The sequence below is a fragment of the Rhinatrema bivittatum genome, chromosome 3, assembly GCF_901001135.1.
Source record: "Rhinatrema bivittatum chromosome 3, aRhiBiv1.1, whole genome shotgun sequence".
In the NCBI taxonomy this organism is placed as follows: domain Eukaryota; kingdom Metazoa; phylum Chordata; class Amphibia; order Gymnophiona; family Rhinatrematidae; genus Rhinatrema; species Rhinatrema bivittatum.
The window spans coordinates 315758235-315783749 of NC_042617.1; the positions used below are offsets into that span (position 1 = coordinate 315758235).

General features: G+C 45.3%; 1 protein-coding gene across 1 annotated transcript in view; it reads left to right on the plus strand.

Annotated features, from left to right (window-relative positions):
• Nucleotides 1-25515, plus strand: part of COL10A1 (collagen type X alpha 1 chain) — an 88467-nt gene that overhangs the window by 58402 nt on the left and 4550 nt on the right. Inside the window, exon 2 of the mRNA XM_029595234.1 lies at nucleotides 6115-6268. Coding sequence (XP_029451094.1) covers nucleotides 6130-6268 — 139 coding nt within the window. The 5' untranslated portion in view covers nucleotides 6115-6129. The remainder of the gene's footprint in view (nucleotides 1-6114; nucleotides 6269-25515) is intronic.

Consider the following 25515-nt stretch of genomic DNA (forward strand, 5'->3'; position numbering starts at 1 on the left):
TACAATAATCTAGGCCAGTCAAAATCAAGGCTTGTAGTACAGTGAGGAAGTCATTAGGATATAGGAGAGGATTTAGTCTTTTTAGTAAATGGAGTTTGTAAAATGAACCTTTTACCACTGATAAAATATTGGCAGACATTGATTGGCTTGAGTCTGAGGTAACTCCTAAGTTACGTGCATGGCTTGAAGTAGGACTGGTGCAATTTTCAAAGATGAAGTTCAAGGGAGGGGCACAGGAAGAGTGAGGAATGGTAGATAGATGTATCATTTCAGTTTCTGAGGCATTCAGTTTGAGATGATTGTGAGATAGCCATGTATTTATAGTTTTGAGATGTAGAGGAGGAAATATATGGTATAATGAACTGGATGTCATCAGCATATATTTTAAAATGTATTCCTAGGCCAGCCAACAAGTGACAGAGAGGAAGCAAGTAGATGTTAAATAGAATGGCAGACAGAAAAGAACCTTGTGGAGCACCCAAGTTAGTGAAATACCAGTTAGAGAGGTGCTGCCCAAGATCAACCTGTTGTTGGGGGCAGTTAGGTAGGAAAGACTTAAATCATTGAAAAACAGTGTCCTTGATATCTATATGTACTGGGTTAGCAAGGAGAATTTCATGATTTAAAGTATCAAAAGCAGCTGAGATATCCAGAAGGATTAGAATATAGTCTATGCCAGAGACGAAACCACGGATAATAGAGTCAGAAGATGAAAGAAGGAGAGATTCAGTGCTGTGACCTTTGCGGAATCCAAGTTGATTCAGGTGAAGGATGTTGTTATCATCAATATATTCACTTAATTGGTGGAGAATTATGGATTCGATCATCTTGGCTAAGGTAGACAATGAGCCGATTGGGCAGAAGTTGGTAAAGACAGTAGTCTCTATTGATTTCTCTTTTTGAATAGGTAAGATGGATGTCTGTTTTAGAGTACTTGGAAACGTACCAGTACTACGTGATAAATACCTAAAGTATTTGTCACCCAGGGTGGATACTTCCTTTGACAGCCCACCCAAATTCCCAAGTTCACTTCTCTGTCCCTCCTCCCCCCCATTCACGTCTCCATCACTCCTCCCCTCCCCCCCCAGTGATCTCCGGTTCCCCTCTCCCTCACACAGGCTCTCTCTCTTGCACACACTGTCACACACCCCTTCACACAGCTCCCTCTCTCTCACACACAACATGCACCCTCACTCCCATACACACACAGACAGACTCTAACACACACATAGATACAAACACACTCTCTCTCACTTCCTACCCCACTCCCCATCAGAAGCACAACAGCAGTTTCCTCTTTCAGCCCTCAAGACAGAGGGGGACTCTTCATTTTTCTTGAGGCAGCACGGGGGCTGGTGTGGCTCTACCTCCTGCATCTGCAGTGGGGAGGGTGGGGGGCCAGCACTGCTGCTCTTCCTCCTGCTTCAGGCCCCGACTACATGGACCTTTCCTTCTTCCTGCCCACGCGGACCCACCACTTCCTCTTCCGGGCCGCGGGGAGTGGGAAGAAGAAAAGGCTATGCGGTGCCGTCTCCAGACCCGTGGTGCTCTAGGCGGCCGTCTGGTGCTCCCCACCCCTTGCAGCCAGGAGGCCTCCCTTTTCTTCTAGTGTGAGCAGGACGGGCTCCGCTCGCTGCTGCCGACCTGCTGGCAGTCACCTGGGGCGGACCACACCGCCGCACCTCCCTTAGTATGCCACTGAATTGAGCTAATGTAGGTGAAATATATTCTCAAATGTCTTTCAGTAATTGTCCTAGACAGGGCTTATACGGACTGTTAGAGGCCTTCATTCTGGAGAGAATGTAGGTTATAGTGGGAGCGGCTATGTTGGTAAAGTCAGACCAGGTAGGTGAGGGAATTCAGATGAGACCTTGCCTGTTTTAACTCTGAAATATTGCGCGGTATCATCACAGAAGGCATTAGTAATGTGAGTGGAAGATTCAGTTTTTACTGTAGTTAGGGATTTCACAATATTAAACAATGTATTAGGGTTGCTGTTGGCTGCTTGTATTTTATTAGCATAGAATGATTTTTTAGCACAGTCAGTTTCTTTCTTGTGTTTGTATAAATGGGAAAAATAATAATTTTTTCATCCAGGGAGTAGGTTTTTGTGCCAGCGTCTTTCAAGGCGTCTGAATTTGAGTTTCATGTTGCACAGAAAAGGTGTGAACCGAGGAGCATTAGACCTGGAAAAGACAGTACAAAGCTTTTTAGGAGCTATATGAAAGAGTTCCATTTCTCAACAAGATGATCAACATCAGTAACAATGTCAGTTTCAGCAACAACAGGAATATGAGGAAAAGGGAAAGTAGCAAAGGATTCTGGGGCAACTTTTTTCTTGTATATATTTGTTTAGGTTCATTATGGGAGTGAAGATGTTTACATTTAAGTTTGCCAGTTGCTAGAATTACAGAATGATCTGACCATGGTACAATCTGAGTGGCAGCAGTTAGGCTTGCATTATCCTGGTTGTAAAATACAAGGTCAAGGGTTTGGTCTCACCTGTGCATGGGCCCATTAATCAGTTGTGTCCACCCCACCCCAGCTAGGGCCTCAATCAGGTGTGATGCTGCAGTGGGAAGAGGGTTTGTAAAAAAGTGTAAATTGAAGTCACCGGCTAGAATAGTATTGGTTAGGTCCACGGTCAGGGTGGCCAAAGACTCTAGTAGGGGGAAAGGTCATGACCGAGTAGGCCAGGCAGACAGTACACAATGCAGAAATGTGTAATAGTAGAAGAAATAAGCATCATTTCAAGAGGACTATTAAATGACAGGGCCATCCTGCTAGGATGTAGGGAGGCCTTGACAATTATCAGTAAACCTCCTCCATGCTGATTTGGCCAGGGTTCTGAAAAAGCAATGTAACCATCTGGACAGATATTGTTTAAAATTAGGTTATCATGATCATAGAGCCACGTTTCTGTGATAAAAACAGTGTCAGTAGAATGGGTGGGTATTAAATAATAGATAATAGGCACTTTTTTCCTGATGGATTGGACATTGAAAATTAAAATTAAAGTAGATAGCTTTACACCTCCCTAATCTCCATTACACTGTCTCCCAAAACAGCTGCTTTAAGTATTAAAGCAGCTGTTTTGGGAGACGGTGTAATGGAGATTAGGGAGGATTTGTGGAGATGAGGAGGTTTAAGATGACCTATATTAAGTTGTCCATATCATCTACAACCAGTAATTGTGCTAATTTCCAGTGGGGTAGATTTTCAAACCGCGCGATTTGGCGTACTTTTGCTGGCGCATCAGGCGCAAGCAAAAGTATGCGGGATTTTAGTAGATACGCGCGTAGCCGTGCGTATCCGCTAAAATCCTGGATCGGCGCGTGCAAGGCTATCAATTCCGTATAGCCAGCGCGCGCCGAGCCGCGCAGCCTACCCCCGTTCCCTCTGAGGCCGCTCCAAAATCGGAGTGGCCTCGGAGGGAACTTTCTTTTGCCCTCCCCTCACCTTCCCCTCCCTTCCCCTACCTAACCCACCCGCCCGGCCCTGTCTAAACCCCCCCCTTACCTTTGTAGGGGGATTTACGCCTCCCGGAGGGAGACGTAAATCCCCGCGCGCCAGCGGGCCGCTAGCGTGCCGAGACGCGACCTGGGGGCGGGTCCGGAGGGCGCGGCCACGCCTCCGGACCACCCCGGGCCATAGCCACGCCCCCGGGCCCGCCCCCGGAACACTCCCGACACGCCCCGAAAACGCCGCGCGGTTCGGGCCCGCCCCCGACACGCCCCCAACACACCCCCTCAGAAAACCCCGGGACTTACGCGAGTCCCGGGGCTCTGCGCGCACCGGTAGGCCTATGTAAAATAGGCTCACCGGCGCGCAGGGCCCTGCTCGCCTAAATCCGCCCGGATTTGGGAGGATTTAGGCGAGCAGGGCTCTTAAAATCCGCCCCATAGTGTTTAAGTATATAAACTTGAGAAAAAAAAACATGAAAGAGAATAAGAGAGAAAACAAGTAATTTGAGTTCAACCTGAGTAAAGATGCAATTGTGTCCAGGATCATGGAGAGCGAAGGATGGATGGTGCAGAAGGTCACAAGAAGGGGGCGCACAAAAGGGCATACCCCTTTATTGTGCTACTTTAGCATGCAGAGCCTCCGGCGACACACTGGATCCCTTTAGTCGGCACCTCAATGATGACATCAGAGTCAGAGCGGGACAAACCCACACGGCAAAGGGGTGCAGCAACCTGGGGAAAGCAGCAATAGTGCCGGCAGCAGGTAGGCAGGCACACCTCCCTTGGTGAAGAGTTGGGAGGAGTCAGAGGTACGAGTAAGGAAAGAAGGCATGCTATCTCTAAAGATCAAACTTAGGATAGAAGGCATGCTATCTCCAGAGATCACACTTAGCATGCCTTCTATCCTATCTCGAAAGATCAAACTTAGGATAGAAGGTATGCTATCTCCAGAGATCACACTTAGGATAGAAGGTATGCTATCTCCAGAGATCACACTTAGGATAGAAGGCATGCTATCTCGAAAGATCAAACTTAGGATAGAAGGTATGCTTTCTCCTGAGATCACACTTAGAATAGAAGGTATGCTATCTGCAAAGAACAAACTTAGGATAGAAGGCATGGTATCTCCAAAAATCACACTTAGGATAGAAGGCATGCTATCTCCAGAGATCACACTTAGGATAGAAGGCATGCTATCTCGAAAGATCAGACTTAGGATAGAAGGTATGCTTTCTCCAGAGATCACACTTAGGATAGAAGGTATGCTATCTGCAAAGAACAAACAGGATAGAAAGCATGCTATCTCCAGAGATCACACTTAGGATAGAAGGCATGCTATCTCGAAAGATCGCACTTAGGATAGAAGGTATGCTTTCTCCAGAGATCACACTTAGGATAGAAGGCATACTATCTCCAAAGATCAAACTTAGGAAAGAAGGTACGCTTTCTCCAGAGATCACACTTAGGATAGAAGGTATGCTTTCTCCAGAGATCACACTTAGGATAGAAGGCATGCTCACTTCAGAGATCATATTTAGCATTGAGGGCATGCTATCTCCAAGAATCACACTTAAGACAGAAGGCATGCTATCTCCAAAGATCACACTTAGTATAGAAGGTATGCTATCTCCAAAAATCATGCTTAGGATAGAAGACTTGCTATCTCCAAAGATCACACTTAGGATAGAAGGCATGCTATTTACAGAAATATCAACTAGGATAGAAGGCATGCTCTCTTCAGAGATCACATTTAGCATTGAGGGCATGCTATCTCCAAGAATCACGCCTAGGACAGAAGGCATGCTATCTCCAAAGATCACACTTAGAACATAAGGCATGCTATCTCCAAAAATCACGCTTAGAATAGAAGGCTTTCTATCTCCAGAGATCACACTTAGGGTATAAGGCATGCTCTCTTCAGAGAACACACTTAGGATAGAAGGTATGCTCCCTTCAGAGATCAGATTTAGCTTTGAGGGCATGCTATCTCCAAGGATCACGCTTAGGACAGAAGGCATGCTATCTCCAAAAATCATGCTTAGGATAGATGGTATGCTACCTCCAAAGATCACACTTAGGATAGAACGCATGCTATTTCCAGAAATCACAACTAGGATAGAAGGCATGCTATCTCCAAAAATCATGCCTAGAATAGAAGGCATGCTATCTACAAAGATTGCACCTAGAACAGAAGGTATGCTACCTTCAGAGATCATACTTGGATAGAAGACATGCTATCTCTAAGGATCACACTTAGGATAGAAGGCATGCTATTTACAGAAATCACAACTAGTATAGAAGGCATGCTATCTCCAAATATCGCACTTAGAATAGAAGATATGCTATCTCCAGAGACCACACTTTGGATAGAAGGCTCGGTCTCCTCATAGACCACACTTTGGATAGAAGTTGTGCTATCTCCAAAGATCACACTTAGGATAGAAGGTGTGCTATCTTCAGAGATCACACATAGGATGCAGCCTTCATGAGCAAGGGAATAATAATGAAGCATGCATATGTTGATGCATGTGATAAAAGTATTAGCTCGGCCATGGCCTGGAAAATGAGGATGATTCTCCTGTGTTGTGGAGGAGGACTGCAGTAATGAGCTGCTGAGCGCTGCACATAAACTTGTCTCTTTTACATACAGGCCTGAACTGTGATCATGAATTTACCTGCACTGCTACTGATTCTCTTCCTGTTGCCAGCCTTGCTCCATGGAGGCATTCATTACTCTGAAAGATACTCAAAGCAGAGCAGTGTGAAGGGGCCCCTGCTCTTGCCGTATAATGTAAAAAGTCAAGGTAAGTCATATCAATGTTTCAAATCCACTCCTAGAAGGTAAGAGGTACTGTGCACTGCGGAGACAGATGAAGGTCCATCAAAGCCAGCATCTTGTGACAGAGGCCAGCCTGAGTCACTTGGAAGAACTGGGCAGATCGTTCTAGGAAAGTCTAATGCTTATTCCCAGAAGAATGAAGTGCAGAAGCCCTTGTCTGTCTGAGTAATCAGTGTTCAAAGGGTTTAGTCAAATGGGGCTTTCTTCCCTAGAAAAGGTTCAGTACTCAGATGTAGGGTCAACCCTAGGGAGAGGGAGGGAAGTGAGGCAGGGAAATGAGAGCCAGTGCCCCACTCCTTTCAAATAAATCTGATAGACTGACTAGAGAACTAGATCAAGGAACAATACTCAATGTGATCTATTTGGATTTCAGCAAAGCTTTTGATATAGTCCTATATAGAAGGCTCATGAATAAAATGAGAAGCTTGGGAGTGAGCACCAAGGTGGGTGGCATGGATTATAAATTGGTTGACTGACTGGAGACAGTGTGTAATGGTAATTGGAACCAACTCTGAAGAGAGAACAGTGCTAAGCGTAATACCACAGGGATCGGTGTTGGGACCAGTTCTGTTCAATATCTTTGTGAGAGACATTACAGAATGCAACGAAGGAATAGTTTGTCTTTTTGCAGATGATACTAACTTCTGCAACAGAGTAGACATGCCAGAAGGAGTAGAGAGAATGAAAAGTGATTTAATAAAACTCAGAGTGGTTGAAGTTTGGCAGCTGGGATTCAATGCCAAGAAAGGCAGAGTCATAAATCCAGGGAGCAGTATCCCAAAAGAGCTGTATGTGATGGGGGGATGAAAGATGGATTTATTTATTTATTTTAAAATATTTCTATTCTGCCCTTCTTACATTCAGGGTGGATTACAAAAATACACATAATATTTCACAATATAAAATGAATATACATCAAATTGTTACTATCATAAAATATGAACATAAAATATAAAATCAAAATAATCCCTAAAACAAAGAGTCAAATAAGATAGATTAGTCATTGAAGGCAATCCTAAAAAGGTGGGTTTTCAGGTATTTTTAAAATATCTTGATGTCATTACAGTTTCTTAATTCCAAAGGGAGAGTATTCCAAAATATTGGACCTGCTGCTGAGAGAGCTCTTTCTCGTGGTATCATCGAGGTGTATAAATTTTGGCGAAGGAATATCAAGGAGATTCTTGGTTGCTGAGTGAAGTGATCTTGCCGGGGAATAGAATTTCATAATTGCTTTTGCCCAAGGTGAATGCAGATTAAACATTAAGGAGTGAACAATTAGCCCCAGTTTGTATTGAACATGGACCGATATGGGTAACCAATGCAATTGTTTTAAATAGGAGATATGTTCACGACTTGAACTATTTTTTAATAGTCTAACATATGTATTTTGAATGATCTGTAATGGGCGTATAATGTATTTGGGAATACCATTTAATAGGGAATTGCAATAGTCCATACTTGAAAATAATAGTGATTGCAGTATGGTTCGGAAGTCGTTTGGTTCAAGGTAAGGTTTTACATGTTGGAGAAGTTTCAGTTTGTAATGAGATGTTTGTGTTAGATTTTTTATATGCACTCGCAGGTTCAGTGATTGATCAATTTGGATGCCTAAATTGCGAACATCAACAGAAATTTTTATTGATGGGGGCAGATCCAAGATCGATAGATGGAGTGTGCTGTCGGCTCTCAGGCATTTCTCTAAAATATTATTTCCTGCTTGTTACTGCCTGGTGAATGGGCAGAAAGCTGAAACCAAGGCCGGGGCCTCTCCCTGCGGCCCCCTCAACGATTCCCTTCTCCAGCCTGATGGACGCCCATGTTCTGCGCAGCAGCCCGGTATCGGGGACTCAGCTGCTGGTAGGAGGGGGAGGGGAATTTGAGCTCCCCTCTCTCCTGGGCTCTTTGTCACCTCTGAGCCCCGCCAAGGGAACACCACCCGGTAATCCAGCTGTCATCCAAATTGCCCAAGTGTCAGGGGAGATGCTGTTAAACCTGGGAACAGGCGAACCAAATCCTGCGGGGAACGACGGAGCAATGTTGGGAGCTGTGAATTCAGATTTAAATCGTGGACAGCCGGGTAAGGACATGGAATGAGATGTAAGACTGGGAGGATCTGACAGCAGCACTATTGAGGTTTCCTTGTCGAGATTATCTTTATTGTTACCTGCTGTCCAAAGACCTCCAGTTTTCTCACTCAAGATTATCTGGGAAGCTATTATAGATCTTCGGAGTTCAATTCTACAACAGCTTTCTCCTATGATTTCAAAATGTAATGACCTGGAGGAAAACGTCTCGGTTCTCTCTAATACAACAACTGAGTTGGACCAACAATTTTCGGCTATAAGAGATCAAGTAAGTACTGTTCAACAGGCGCAGATTGCCATGATTAAAGAAAATGCCAGCACTGCTTTAAAAATTGAAAACCTGGAAAATGCATTGAAAAATAGGAATTTAAGATTTATTAATTTTTCCCAAATTCCCCTAATACCTTCTAGGGAGATGTTTAGGAGTTATTTAATGGAAATTCTTCTATAGGTTTCTGAAAATGCAATCCCTCCAGTGTCTAAAATATTTTACTTGCCAATGTTTAAAAGATCAGACATGCAAAGAGAGGGAATAACACCGCTAATTCCAGTAGGGGAACCAAGTGTGGATCTTTCAACTATGTTGGAGACGTCGATTACAGAATTGGCTATACCAGCTACACTTATTGTGACTCTCGCACTTGAACCAGATAAAGATTGGCTAATGAGACTTTATTTCCAACACAGATCAGAGTTATTTCTTCAGTGCAAAGTTAGGGTCTTTCCAGATGTCTCGAGGGAGACTCAAAAAAGGAGAAAATTATTTTTTTTGTTGCAACCGCAGGTTCAGCAAATTGGGGGGTGTTTTTTTAATTGACATTTCCATGCAAGTGCATGATTAAATATCAGAATAATTCATACATATTTTATGATCCCCCTCAGTTAACACAATTTTTGATAAGGAAAACTAGTGCAGCCAGTAACCTCCAGTCGTAAATATACTTCTTGTTCCCCTTAGATAAATAGTAAGGCTGCTGTTTGTCTATTGTCTCCATTCTTTGATATATTTCTTTGGGTTGGGGATTGGATCGCTCCCAGATTGAGGACTTGTATTGAGAACATGAGAATGTTAAATTTTCTTGTTGTGATGCTTCATTATTTGTTTTCTAACTCTGTTCTAATATTTCTGATCAAAATTAAGTCTTGTATAATTTGAAAATACATAAATTAAAAAAAAAAGAAGAATGTTTTATTGATTGGTTGTTTAGTAACAATTCAGAGGGAGTGGAATCAGATGGAAATCTTGAAAGACAAATTATTTCTGTTTTCTGAATGTTAAGTGCAAGTTTGTTAGATGATAGCCAATTTTGAATTGTTAGCAATACATAGGATAAGAATTGTTCGGTTACGGACCATGTTGATTTAACTGGAAAAAATAATTATATATCGTCAGCATATAGACAATAGTGAACATTGAAACTTGCTAAAATTTGACATAGTGGGGTGAAATATATATTAAGTAGTACTGCCAATAGCACAGAACCTTGGATGTAATAATTTTCCTTGAAGAAAGCTGGGATTGTATTTTAACTTGCAGAGTGTGATTAGTTATAAATGATGAAAACCATTTCAAAACAGTACCTGTTAGACCTATTGATTTTAGTCTACTGTTTAAGATACTGTGTTTGATCGTGTCAAACACGGCCGAGATGTCTAATAGTACCAAGATGAAAGTTGTACCTTGATCAAATCTGCGTCTGATTAGATCAAAGGAAGATTGTAATGAGTTCTGTATTATGTAGTTTATGGAAGCCAAATTGGTATTGGTCGAGGATGTTAAATTTTTCAATAAATGCGGAAATTTGTTTTAAGGCACGTCTCAAGGATTTTAGCTATGTAAAATAATGATGAGATTGGGTGATTGTTTGCAAATACAGTAGGGTCAGCATTGTGTTTTTTTTAGAATTGGACGAATAACTGCATGCTTCAGTTAATACAAAAGAAGTATTAACTATTGGAGAAGATACAGAGAAGGGCAACCGAAATTATATAGGGGATGGAACAGCTCCCCTATGAGGAAAGGCTGAAGAGGTTAGGGCTGTTCAGCATGGAGAAGAGACGGGTGGGGGGGGGGGGGGGGGGGGGGCGGGGGGATGGATATAATAGAGATCTTTAAGATCATGAGAGGTCTTGAACGAGTAGATGTGAATCGGTTATTTATACTTTCGGATAACAGAAGGACTAGGAGGCACTCCATGAAGTTAGCAATAGTACATTTAAGACTAATTGGAAAAAACTCTTTTTTACTCCATGCACAATTAAACTCTGGAATTTGTTGCCAGAGGATGTGGTTAGTGCATTTAGTGTTGCTGGGTTCAGAAAAGGTTTGGATAAGCTCTTGGAGGTGAAGTCCATTAACTGCTATTAATCAAGTTGCCTTAGGGGCAGATTTTTAAAGGGTTACGCGCGTAAGATATGCGCAGGCATAACTTGTAAAATAAAGGTGGGGGGGGGGAATTAGTTAGGGCTGGGGGTGGGTTAGATAGGGGAAGGAAGGTGGGGGGCCAGAAGGAAAGTTCCCTCCGAGGCCGCTCCGATTTCGGAGCGGCCTCGGAGGGAACGGAGGATGGCTGCGTGGCTTGGCGCATGCAGGCTGCCGATTTTGCGCAGCCTTGTGCGCGCTGACCCTGTATTTTATAACGTGCGCGCATGTTATAAAATCGGGAGTGGATTTGTTCGCACCGGGTTGCGCGAACAAATCTACTCCCGCGCGCACCTTTTAAAATCTACCCCGTAGGGAATAGCCACTGCTATTAATTGCATCAGTAGCATGGGATCTTCTTGGTGTTTGGGTACTTGCCAGGTTCTTGTGGCCTGGTTTGGCCTCTATTGGAAACAGGTTGCATGGCAATTTCTTATGTTCTTATGTTCTTAACTGTGTTCAAATTAATTGATTTTAAAATGATTGTAGAGCATGGGTTCAAAGAACAGGTGGAAGAATTAATAGTAGAGATTGAATCTAAAATAGTTTCTTCTGTAACAGTTTCAAATTCAGACCAAGGGAAGTTGTCTAGACAGAATGTATCATCAGTTATTGTTAAAGGATTTTTTATTGAGTTTCTGATATAGTTAACTTTTTTGATAAAAAAAATATGCAAATTGATTTGCTAGTTGTTGCGCAGGAGGTGGACCCTTGGGCTAAGGTGGGGGTTGCTGCTACCCGCAGGGCAGACCCTACGGGTCCCCACCATTGGCAGTTGGAGCTGGCTGACTGATGGAGGCCGACTGGAGCTTCGCAGATACCAGTCTTCGTTCCCCGCAGGTTGAGCCCTTGGGTACCGGGGCTGGCTGGGTGGGCCTCCATCTGAGGTCTTCTCTGGGACGACGAGGAAGTCAGCCAGGGGCCAGCAGTGGTAGTAGGAGTAGGTGGTCTGATCTGGATGAGGCGGAGTCCTGGAGACCCGGGCGCCAATGAGAACAGGCCAAAGCCTGGCGCCAATGAGAACAGGCCAAAGCCTCAGAGGCCAAGTCCAGAGCGAAGACAAGAGGAATGTCGTAGAACAGGCTGAAGTCAGGGCAGGCGGCAGGCATGGAAGAGTGGCATGACAAGTGTGGGTCAGTACCAGAAGTCAGCTAAAGAATGGTCAGGCAAGGCAAAAGGCAAACAGGAGACGGGCAGGATCATAGTTGAACGAAGCAGAGGTCAAAGCCAGGAGACAATCAGTAGCGTGGTCAGAATAAGCAGTGGTCAAAGCCAGGAGTCAGTCAGTAGCAACAAGCAGGGTAGACATGGAACACAGGAGCAGAAACGGGTACTAGGATCAGGAACAGGAATTCAGACAAATCAGGAACCAGGAACACGGAGGAAATGCAGGAACAAGCAACTAAGCACACAACTAGCATAGAGACCTGTTGCCAAGGCAAGGAAGCACTGGCTGGGCCCAGCCTTAAGTACCAGGACCCAGTGAAGTCATCATCCGGGCCACAGGTTGGATTCCTGCCTCGGCCCCTTTAAAAGGAGAACTGATGCGTGCGCGCGCCTAGAGAGGGGCGCAGCACAGCATGAGACAGTGGTGTCTCCCCGCGGATCAAGCGGGGGGGCCTGCCGCAGAGCTGAGACATCCACTGCGGAGCTGGGAGCATGGGGAGCGGCCCGGAGTTGGAGGCAGCTGCAAGAGAGGCAGAACCAGGTACTGGAGCAGGCAAACGGGGGTAAGAGGGCCTGGCCGCGGGCCTGCCACAGCCGGCACAAGCAACAATACCTCCCTTATGCCCTCCTCTTGGAGGTCTGGGTTTGCCCAGATGGGCACGATGAAACTGCAGAAGGAGGCTTTTGTCAAAGATGTTATGCACTGGCTCCCAAGAGTTTTCTTCTGGGCCGTAACCCTCCCATGAGAGGAGGTACTCCCACTGACGGCCCCTACAGCAGACGTCAAGGAGTTCTTGGACCTTGTAGGTAGTATCAGACTCAGCTGAGATGGTTCAGGTGCCTTACGGTTCAGGTGCCTTACGGAAAGGCCAAAAGAGAATCACCGGTTTCAACAAGGACACATGGAACGTGTTATGGATGCCAAGGGTCGGTGGCAACAGGAGCTGATAAATGACAGGTCCAATATGACAGGTGACCGAAAAAGGTCCAATGTATCTAGGTACAAATGTTTGGGAAGGTATTTTGTGGTGAATGTATCGCATACTCAGCCAGACCTTCTGTCCAGGTAAAAATTCAGGAGCAGGACTTCGATGGGCGTCCATGGACCTCTTAGCCCGAGCTGCTGCCTGACACAAACGGAGGTTTTCTGGTTCCAAAGGGCTTTAAGAGCGTCAGCAGTGGTCTGAGTGGCTGGCGAGGGCACAGTCAGAGGGATAGGTAACGGAGGCCGAGGCTGCCTGCCATAGACAATAGTGACTGGTGATACCCCAGTAGCAGTGGCGATGTGGGAGTTGTGGGAAAACTCTGCCCATGGGAGAAGTTCTGCCCAGTTGTCCTGCCTATCATTGATGTAGGTGTGTAGGAAGGCTTTCAGGGAACGGTTCATGCATTCAGCTTGACCGTTGGCCTGTGGGTGGTAAGCTGTGGTGAGGCTAATGTTAATGCCGAACTTGCTGCACAGAGTGTGCTAATAATGAGCAACAAACTGGGGATCTCTGTCCGAAGCTATATCTTTGGGTAGGCCATGCAGATGGAACACGTGAAGAAAAAAGAAAGAGACGTGCTAGTTCTGGAGCTGAAGGTAGGCCAGGCAGTGGAACAAAATGGGCCATTTTGGAGAACCTATCAATGGTGACCCAAATGACCGTGTTTCCTTTTGACGGAGGCAAATCCACAACGAAATCCATGGAGAGGTGCGTCCACGGCTCCTCTGAAGCAGGAAGTGGTTGGAGAAGGCCCCAGGGTCGACTGACCAGGGGCTTCTGCTGAACACACGTGTTGCAGGAATCGACATTGGCTCTGGTATCAGTGACCATGGTGGGCCACCAGAAGAATCACTGGAGAAGAGCAAGAGTTTGCGCCCATCCTGGGTGACCAGCGAACTTTGAATCATGTGCCCAATGGTGAACTAGGGTAAATATGTGTAGATCTAAAAGTCTATCCCCATATGCCTTAGAACAAAGACCACTGATCATTTTAGTAGCCTCCCCCAGACCAACTCCAACTGGTTTATGTTCTTTTGAAGGTGCGGGTTCCAGAACTGTAAGCAGTATCATGTACTTATGATTACTATAGTGTTACTAGATGTAGCTAGTGCTCTACAGATACAAAGAAGAGTTGGTCCCTGTCCTGTAGAGCTTACCATCAAGTTAAAACAATAGGTGAGAGCACTTGTTGCCCATACTAAACCTAGAATTGATTGTATGCAGTCTATGTCTGACATATAGCTTCAGGATTACTCTGATGATTCTGTCAAAATGTTGCGAAATGTACGAATCCTCTTTGTATGCAAAGGAGTCTGACTTGTGGGAGAACAGCTCAGACATAGCTAATAGCCAAAACAAATTTTATTTTGGCAGCTTTAAGTTGCAAAAGAAACAACTTTTGCAGTAGCTTTAAGTCAATACGAGAAATCCCAGCATAACTTCAGCTTTCACAAGGAAATACTAACGCTGGAGATTTTACCAGTATAGAAAGGACAACAGGACATTGCCATTCTGACTTCTAAGCAACCAACCAGGCTTCTTTCGGTTCTCCAGAATAGGAGTGGCCTTCACCTGGAGAGAGGCAGCCACACCCTACTGATTTTACTCCTTCTGTGAGCCCAGAAGCTCAGGCTGGAGAGATGAAAATTCTGGAAATTGTCACCCTGTAATAAACTGATACTCAAAATCACCACAAAAACACAGGTGTAACTTAAAACATCAATATATAAATCATACACCTGAAATTGCTTTTATGGATGAAAAACAATTTTTTAATCCATTGTACTCCCATAAAAACTCTAAAAAAAAAGTTTTGACCTTAGTATAAATTGAAGCCAAGGATGATATAAATACAAACAGTTTACTCTTAATTAACATAGATCATTACAAACATGCATATGGAGTGCTATTACACATTATTTAAAAATATATGTTTTCACATAAATTGATATAAAAATGTTTTGATATATTAAAATAAAAAAATATTGACAGGTGGTTCGTTATTTTATATGAAACTATCAACTCGTTCGTTTATATGATTTTTAGAGTTTTTGTGAGGAGTACAGTGGATTAAAAAAAAAATTTTTTTGTCTAAATTGTTACCCTGTAACATTGGTTAGCAGCCATCCCTTACCCCAGGGTTCTCCAAAATCCAGTTCTCAAGAGCCGCAAACCAATCTGGTCTTCAGAATTTCTACAAAGAATATGCATATCTATTTGCAAGTACTGCCTCCATTGCAGGCAAAGAAACTTCATGCATATTCTCTGTGGAAATCCTGAACAGCCAACTTAATTGCAGCCCTCAAGCACTAGATTTGGGGAACTTCCCTTTCACCCACGCCTGTGGTTGATATTGTTTCAGTATCAACAATGACATGGAGATGCTTTCCATTGCAACTACTTTACTAATTGTATAACTGCGCTCAGTATAAATTTATTCATCAAATATATTTACCACACTCCCCCCCCCCCCCCCTCAACTTCCCAAGAAATCACCCAAGGCAATATATAACAAAACTAAAACAAAAACACAACAAAATAAACAGATCACCAATATCTGTGAAGTCAAAAAATATAATCAACTCACCCTCCCAACTGACCAGCCCAAAATCCTCCTCCCCTAGCCCCAAAGCCAAAATGATACGTGCAAATAAATTCAAAACACCCCTTTCTACTTATTCCTTCTCTCATGAAACTGATCTTGGTGCAGACACCAGTAATTCTCATGAATCCACTTTCAATCTATCAGACTAAGAACATGGAAAAATCCAGGTCTTCAACTTTCCCTGAAACCTGGCATAATCCCCTTCCAGCCTCAAATCTGCTGGGGGTGCATTCCACAATGAGGGAGCCAGTACAGAGAAAGCGCTCTCTCTCTCTCTCTCTCTCTCTCACTTGAGCTCTCCTCACTTTCTGAAAAGATAAATCCTTAAGTAATGCTGTCTGGTTGGATCAAGATACCCCGGGACACTGCCTTTCATCACCTGTTGGAGTAATGCCAAAACTTTAAACTTGGCCAGAGCCTTGACTGAAAGCCAATAGCAGTGCTGCTCTCACTCCCTGTGCCTTCTGAGAAATTGCCCGGGCAGCAATATTCCTTCTGGACCATCGGAAGTCTATGAGTCAGTCTGTTAGGTCACCCATCCATAGGCTGTTGCACTAAGCCAGAATCATAATTTGAGAGCATATACAGGAAAGGCCACAGTGTACTGACCATGCCACTAACTGTACATGGGACTCAAAATTAAACAAAACATCCACATGCACCCTCAGATCTTTAACCATCTCTGAAAAATATATTGTCTCATCTTCCAATTCAATCTTTAAAGGGGGGAAACTCCTTACAATTTCCATTTTTTGCCCATGACATAACAAATGATTCACCACCAGCCAGTGTGTAATAATCTGCAGACTATTCTTCAGCTCCATTTCTGACATTCTCCCACTCTCTCCCCCACCCAACTCCCAGAAACTACATAGATCACCTGTTTTCAAAAGATACATAAAGACATTACAACAGCAATAGCCACATGGCTGTGCTTTGCGGGACACCACACTGTAGCTGGGAAAAGTCAGAGTGAATTCTCTACCCTAAAAGCAAATGATCTGTCCTGTAAAAAGGAGGAAGTCCACCTCAAAACAGCTCCCTCAACCCAATTTCTTTACACCTCAAAACTAAAATCTCATGAAATACCAGGTCAAAGGCACAAAATAAGGAGAGCATGGTATCCCTGTTCATTCTTTGTAAAACATCATCAGACAAAGCCCAACAAACCAGTCTCTGAACTCAGTGCTCCGCACGTATATCGGTTCCTAATGGCAGGTGTGTCATGTATTTATTACATTATTAATCACCTTCCCATCATAAGCCCAAGACAACTTACTGATAAATACTTTCAAACTGGTGCGTGTGCGACGGCTCACGCTCAGGGACTCTGCGATTTTATAAACTGCGCGTACATATGCGTACATTATAGAACAGTAGGTGCAAGCCCATGGACACACTGTTTTAAATAGGTGCATCCCTAGGCATGTTAACGCCACTTCCACATGTAAGTCAGGGAATTTTAAAAGGGGCGCTTGTCTAGGTCATATCCAGTTTCACTAGTTTGTCCACCAATTTACCCAGTTATGAGCTAGGTCCTCCAAACCCCCCAGATACCCTGGATCCTTTAAACCCCTCTCAAACAAGTGGGGCTCTTTTTTCTGACTTACACCTCCTGCATGCGGCAGGCGACCTGAGCATGCGTCCAAGCGTGTAGGTAGATACATGCACATCTCTGGCCCCGCCCCCAGAATGACTATTCCTTGCCATGCCACGCCCCTTTTTTAAACAGTTAGATGTGTGCACAGCCCAGTCTGTACATGTATCCCCTAATTGATGCACATGCCGGGCTTTTAAATTCACCTTTAAATGCAAACATAAAATTGAATAATTAACATACATCCAAAAAACACAAGAGCAATAAAACAGATGGGGATTCATTATTGAAAACCTAGCCAGTTAACTAAATTAGCCAGATAGACATATCTGGCTAATTTAGGGGGTTATATTCCAAGCTGCATTATGGGCTTTTTGCGTGCGTTAAGGCATTTTTCACATGCGAAAAGCACCATAACGCATGGTGTGATGCTAATTTAGAAAAGCTGTGGAGTTTGGGGCGGGATTTCTGGCCAAGTGGGCTGGCTTTGCAACTTGCAGTTTTAACGTGGCTAATAACTACACCTTTTTATTTGCGTTAAGCTGTGCGATATGGCTTTATCACACTTTGAGATGTTTCGGCACATAGCATTGTTAGTTTTTTAAGCTACCTACCACCGTTGGGGGGGGGGGGAGAGAGAGAGAACCTAGCTATAAGGTCCTCATAGTATTTAGGTATTAATATTCTATATGAGGCCCATCTAGTTACTCGAGGTGAGATGTACAAAAAGAACAGTGCACTCTTCTGAAGATTTGATGTCTTTCGGAGTGAGGAAATGGGCCCAAAGTTGAGATTTGCACAATGTTCTCTCACCCTAGCTTGATGGACTCATATAGAGGTATAAATACCTAACTACTAGAAGGGTGTTATAGCTAGTCTCTCTCTCTCTCTCGCTCTCTCTCTCTCTCTCCCCCCTCCCCCCCAGTGGTTGTAGGTAGGAATTACAACAATTGTGGCACTTACCGCAAAGAGTGAAAAGTTATCGCACTCTGCAGTAATACCTATGGGGTAGATTTTCAAACCGCACGATTTGGCGTACTTTTGCTGGCGCATCAGGCGCCAGCAAAAGTACGCGGGATTTTAGTAGATACGCGCGTAGCCGTGTGTATCTGCTAAAATCCTGGATCGGCGCGCGCAAGGCTATCAATTCCGTATAGCCAGCGCGCGCCGAGCCACGCAGCCTACCCCCATTCCCTCCGAGGCCGCTCTGAAATCGGAGAGGCCTCGGAGGGAACTTTCTTTTGCCCTCCCCTCACCTTCCCCTCCCTTCCCCTACCTAACCCACCCGCCCGGCCCTGTCTAAACCCCCCCTTACCTTTGTCGGGGGATTTACGCCTCCCGGAGGGAGACGTAAATCCCCACGCGCCAGCGGGCCGCTAGTGCGCCGGGACGCGACCTGGGGGCGGGTCCGGAGGGCGCGGCCACGCCCCCGGACCGCCCCGGGCCGTAGCCACGCCCCCGGGCCCGCCCCCGGAACGCTCCCGACACGCCCCGAAAACACCGCGCGGTTCGGGCCCGCCCCCGACATGCCCCCTCAGAAAACCCCGGGACTTACGCGAGTCCCGGGGCTCTGCGCGCGCCGGTAGGCCTATGTAAAATAGGCTCACCGGCGCGCAGGGCCCTGCTCGCCTAAATCCGCCCGGATTTGGGCGGATTTAGGCGAGCAGGGCTCTTAAAATCCGCCCCTATGTGAAGTGCTAAGATAGTGCACTTTGTGATAAATAAGCTATTACCATAAAACACGCCCCTCTTCCTATCGCATGTGATAGTTTGATAAATCTAGCCCTTAGATGGGATATTCAGCAACATGGATAAGTCTTATCTGCTGTTCAACAGGTCTAACTTAGCTTTATAAGTTATCTGACTAAGGCCAAATATTGCTAGTAATGCCATCCCGATCCACCCATTGCCTGCCCAGTTTTGATCACTTATTCACCCAGTTTTTATCACTTATCCACCCATTGCCTGCCCAGTTTTTATCACTTATTCATTTATCTTGAGGGCACTGAACATAATCAAATATTCAGTGGCTGCTAGGTAGCCGGATAACTACTACTTATCTAGCTATTATTTACCGTTTGTTTATCCACCTCATGTTACATATTACAGTACAATAAAGCAATATGCTAAAATAAAGGTAGTAATACCAAAAGAATTGAATAAAATAACATATTTCTAGTCCCAAGCACATCTAAAAGCCATGACTTACATTCTCGCCTGAAGACTAAATAATTTGCAGAGCGTCCCAAAGAGAAGGTGCTATCTATGAAAGTGCACTCTCTAGTATCCACATGGGATGATGAATTTTATGGTAGGAATACATAAACGAGCATGTGTAGGCGACCTTAAAGATCTACTTAGAATATACCAACATAAGAACTTTAAACTGTGCAGGCAATTTTATATGAAGCCTATGTAATTCCTGAAGAATCAGGGTAATATGATCCCTATAATGCAATCACCTTGCATTGCTCTATTCTGAAACTTATTTGCAATCTTCTTGCCCATAGGGATAATTTATCCTAGTCAACATGGAACCTCCTCTCATTCTCATGATCAATGGACTTACGACCCAGATATATTAAAAGGTTTTTCCCATGTTGTGTTTATAGGAAAAAAAGCTTTGTATAATGTATATCTGCCCTGGTGTTTCATCTATAAGTATAATATATCAAAGTTTTTAGTACACATTGCTGACCCATTTATGAATATTATAAAAAGTAATGGACACAGTTCTGGCCCCTATGGCATATGCTTTCTTACATCTGTGCAATGAGATAGATCTCCATTTAGCATAAACCACTGCATATTTTCATATATAATTCCATCTTCTTAACATTTTCTTAGGGGCCAATGCAATAAAGTGCGCCCAGCCTAGCACACGGATTTATGCACGGTTCTGGCATGGTGGCCTCCTGACCCCCCCAAGCTGGCCAAAAGTGCCTTTTGAGCCCAACGAGGGTTCCGGGAGCGAACCCGAGGGGAATCACGTGACGTCGGCGCCACGTCAGAGTGACGCGGCGTCACGTGATTCCCCACGCGTCGCTCCCGGACCCTCACGGAACTTTTGGCCAGCTTTGGTAAGTCTTGGGGGGGGGGGGGGATTAAGGAGGGTGAGGGGTTTAAATTTGTATTTAGATCAACAATCGCGATTTCCAACGTATCCAACATAGCTATGTTGAATAAGATGGAAATCCGATCGTTTACGCCTCATCTTTTTTTTAAGTCAAAAAAAAAAAAAAAGTTGCGTTTTCCATTTAAGTTCAAAACGAATGCACACACCCCTAATTTTTAATGCTGGGAATTTAACTCCAGCTCCAGAGGTGAAGTAAAGTCAACTCATAGTCAAAGGCACATGAGAAAAATTGCAAAATATGGTTCTCTGTGTTGCAATAAATGTGTCCTCTTTAATATTATCACAGCTCTTGAATTTGCTACTTGCAATGGCAAAAAATAAATGTATATTGATTGGCTCAAAGGGAAGTGCACGTTTCTTATTGCTAAGGGCATCCACTCAAATAGGATGCCCATAGCAATGGCACCTGATGTAATAAACTGCACCATGCAAAATCGGCACCTAGCAAAATAATCAAACCAAGTGTGATCAAAATGGACACTCGTATTGAACGTCCGTAGCAATTATGGCGCCTGCTGCACCTTTTTGAGTGCCAGAAATGCACATTCTCTGGTAGTATGCCCTTTTTTCTGCTTCCTCTCATTTACATATTGCATCGAGATGCACAAGAATGAGGCTGTGCGCACATTAGGAAAACAGATGCTCGAGTAAATGCACTTTACTTGAGTAAGTGGGCTTTTGAAAATTGCTATAATATATGCCATTGAATTGTCCATAGGATTTACTTGTGTAAGTGCACTTTACTCCAGTAAATGGCTTTTGGAAATTGCTACAATAGTAGTTACATTTACATGCGTAACTCCTTTTGAAAATTACCCCCTATGAGTGCCTTTTTTCAGCGTGCATTTTATTGCAACGGCCCCTATGAGTTTCCATGAGGTGCAGTATGAAATACTTTCACAATACAGAAGTATATAACATCACTTATTCCACTTGAAGATGAACCTAAAAACCATAGCAGGGATTAGGCTATTTTCCTGGATTTCTAGTGTTCGTATTATCTGGATCATAATTTAATACATTTAGCAGTCAATTTTCATAAAATGCTCAGCTTCAATATAAATACCTAACATATCCACTGAAAATTCACCTAAATTTGGAAAGAAATTTATCTGATTTGTTTTAAATGTGTTCCTTGCTAACTTCATGGTGTGCCCCCTAGTTCTTGCATTATCTGAAAGAATAAATAACCAATTCACATTTACACATTTTAGACCTCTCATGATTTTATAGACCTCTATCATATCCTCCGTCCACTGTCTCTTCTCCTAATCTCTTTAGCTTCCCATCATAGGGGAGCTGTTCCATCCCCTTTATCATTTTGGTCGCCCTTCTCTATACCTTTTTCAACGTAACTATATCTTTCATGAGATGCAGCGACTAGAATTGTACACAGTATTCAAGGTACAGTTGTTATGCCCGTCGGTCGCAGATGGCTGCGACCGCGTGTTCTTACTTCCTGCACTGCTCTCCTGCCCTCCCCGGGGCTGCTCGTGGCTCAGGCCAGCTTTCACCGCTGCGTTCCCCGGGACTCCTCATGGTGGCCTTGACGCCTCCACCATCTTCCTCGACTTTGGGCCTTCTTAGGCATGTGCGTGCTTCACTGGGCCCTCCTTTCAAGCCTCTTCGGCGGGAACCCCAGGGGTGTCTCCGGTTGATGACATCATCAGACCGGGGTATTTAAACTCCACCTTCGCCCTCAGCTTGGCAACAAGTTCCGCACATCTTCGACTACTGCTACATGTTCCTGAGACTACGCTTTGTGCCTTGGACTTGGACCCTGTCTGGTACCCGCTCCTCGGGGGCCAGTGCATGTGCTCGGGTCTCACTCTCCTTGCCTACCCCGCTCCTCGGGCTGGCTCTGTGTCTCCTGGGTTCTAACCTGCAAGGCCTCCCATTCCTCGGGACTACGTCTGGGACACCTCAACTATCAGTGAGTTCTAAAGAGGGTCTTCTCCACTCCTCAGGGTTGTGCCCACAGCCTGAACAAGACTGGCCGCGTCTCCAGCTCCTCGGGACCGCGCTTACATATTACAGTGACTGCTAGAGCTTCCCCACTCCTCGGGGTAGCACTCTCCGGCTTCCCTGGGACTTGCACGCTTCCCCATTCCTCGGGGTTGTGCCTACATACTATATTGAGACTGCCAACCCTTCCCCGGTCCTCGGGGTGGTGCCACATCATCACTATAGGCTCAGCTCGGGCTTCCCTGTCCTGTGGGCTGGCCTACAGCATTACATCATCATCCTACACTGTGCAGTTCCTCCCTTCGGGGTTGCCCTCCGGAGTACTTCCTAATTGGCCAAGCCTTACTCCCCTCGCTCTGCGGTCTGTCTGGCATTCCTACTCTCGGGGTCACTGCCCAGGTATTGCCTCTACGGGGGTCCTCTCTTGGTGCCGCGGGACCTCTCTATTGCCTCAACCAGAGCTCTCCGTTGTCTCTGACCTTGCCTCCTGATGGTACAGACCTGTGAGGGTCCTTCCCACAGGTAGTAACAACTTGCATCTTCGGCCAAGGGCCCACATACCCACAAATCATATCAGAAGTCTCACCATGGAGTGATAAAGAGGTATTATGGCATTTTCTGTTTTATTCGCCATTAGAGATGTGAATCGTGTGCCAGATCATCTTAACGATCAGATTCGGCTGGGGGGGGGGGGAATCTGATCGTTAAGATATGTGAATTGGAATCGTTTCCGATTCCAATTCACATCGCTAATTTTTTTTTTAGGGAGGCCCGCGCCGCTAAAAAAAACAACCCACCCAACCCTTTAAATCGACCCCACCCTCCCGACCCCCCCAAAACCTTTTAAAATTACCTGGGGGACTCGGGGGGGCTCGGGGAGAGATCCAGGAGGGCCTCGGGGAGAGGAGAGATCCAGGGGGGCCTCGGGAAGAGATTTCCCGTTCCCAGGCATCAGCTGTTCTAAAAAAAAAAATAGCACCGATGCCCCTTTGCCCTTACCATGTGACAAGGTATCCGTGCCATTGGCCGGCCCCTGTCACATGGTAGGAGCACTGGATGGCCGGCGCCATCTTTAAAGATGGACTCATATAGAGGGTGGTGTCGATTTAAAGGGTTGGGTGCAGGCCTCCCTAAAAAAAAGGGTCGGGAGGGTGGGAGAGGCTAAAGGGGGTCGATTTAAAGGGTCGGGTGGTTTTTTTTTTTTTATCGAGCCATCGGCGCCATTTTAATTAGTGGCAGCCAAAATGGCGCCGATGGCCCGAGAGCGGGAGATCGCGCCGGGACCCCCCCCCCCACTGGACCACCAGGTAATTTAACATTTTGGGGGGGTTCGGGAGGGTGGGGGAGGGTAAGGAATTGGTTTTAAAGGGTCGGGGTGGGTTTAGGGCTTGTTTTGGTGTGCCGGTTTTCCCACCCTCCCCCAAATAATTCCCGTGCCCTATTTAACGATACAATACAAATGCCCCTGATGATAAATCGGGGGCATTTGTATTGTATCGTGCACTCTAACGATTTAGGATGATTTTAAAATTATCTGACGATAATTTTAATCGTTCAAAAACGATTCACATCCCTATTCGCCATTCCCTTCCTAATAATTCCTAAAATTCTGTTTGCTTTTTTGACTGCCGCAGCACACTGAGTTGACAATTTCAATGTAATATCTACAATGATGCCTAGATCTCTTTCCTGTGGGGTAACTCCTAACATGAAACTTAACATTGTATAAATACTGCATGAGTTATTTTTCCCTATACGCATTGGGGTAGATTTTCAAAAACCGCGAATAGGCGTACTTTTGTTGGTGCTACAGGCGCCAACAAAAGTACGCTGGATTTCAGTAGATACGCGCGTAGCCGCTGAAATCCGGGATCGGCGCGCGCGCAAGGCTATCGATTTCGTATAGCCGGCGTGCGCCGAGCCGCACAGCCTACCCCCGTTCCCTCCGAGGCCGCTCCGAAATCGGAGCGGCCTCAGAGGGAACTGTCTTTTGCCCTCCCCTCACCTTCCCCTCCCTTCCCCTACCTAACCCACCCACCCGGCCCTGTCTAAACCCCCCCCTTACCTTTGTTGGGGGATTTATGCCTCCCGGAGGGAGAAGTAAATCCCTGCGCGCCAGCGGGCCGCTAGCGTGCCGGGACGCGATCTGGGGGCGGGTCCGGAGGGCGCGGCCACGCCCCCGGGCCGCCCCGGGCCATAGCCACGCCCCCGGGCCCGCCCCCGGAACGCTCCCGACACGCCCCCTCCGAAAACCCCGGGACTTACGCGAGTCCCGGGGCTCTGCGCGCCGGTAGGCCTATGTAAAATAGGCTTACCGGCGCGCAGGGCCCTGCTCGCCTAAATCCGCCCGGATTTGGGCGGATTTAGGCGAGCAGGGCTCTTAAAATCCGCCCCATTACCTTGCACTTGTCCACATTAAATTTCATCTGCCATTTGGAAGCCCAATCTTCCAGCCTTGCAAGGTCCTCCTGCAATTTATCACAATCCACTTGTGATTTAACTACTCTGCATAATTTTGTATCATCCGCAAATGTTATCACCTCACTTCCCAGATAATTTATAAATTAAAAAGCACCAGTCCAAGTACAGATCCCTGAGGCACGCCACTATTTACCTCTCTCCACTGTGAAAACAGACCATTTAATCCTACTCTGTTTCCTGTCTTTTAACCAACTTGCAATCCACAAAAGGACATTGCCTCCTATCCCATGACTTTTTAGTTTTCTTAGAAGCCTCTCATGAGGGAGTTTGTCAAATGCCTTTTGAAATTGCAAATACACTACATCTACTGGTTCACCTTTATCCACATGTTTATTAACTAGAGATGTGAATCGTGTGCCAGATCGTCTTAACGATCAGGTTCGGCTGGGGGGGGGGGGGGGGGAATCTGACCGTTAAGATATGTGAATTGGAATCGTTTCCGATTCCAATTCACATCGCTAATTTTTTTTTTAGGGAGGCCTGCGCCACTAAAAAAACAACCCACCCGACCCTTTAAATCAACCCCCTCAAAACATTTTAACATTACCTGGTGGTCCAGGGGGGCCTCGGGGGACGATTTCCCGTTCCCAGGCATCAGCTGCGCTAAAATAAAATGGCGCCGATGCCTCTTTGCCCTTACCATGTGACAGGGTATCAAAAAACGTATAAATAAAATAAATAAATAAATATAGTGTGCCGGTTTTCCCGCCCTCCCCCGATATACGATTTACACGATTTAAAAAAAAAAAAAACAAAACCGCGACGATCC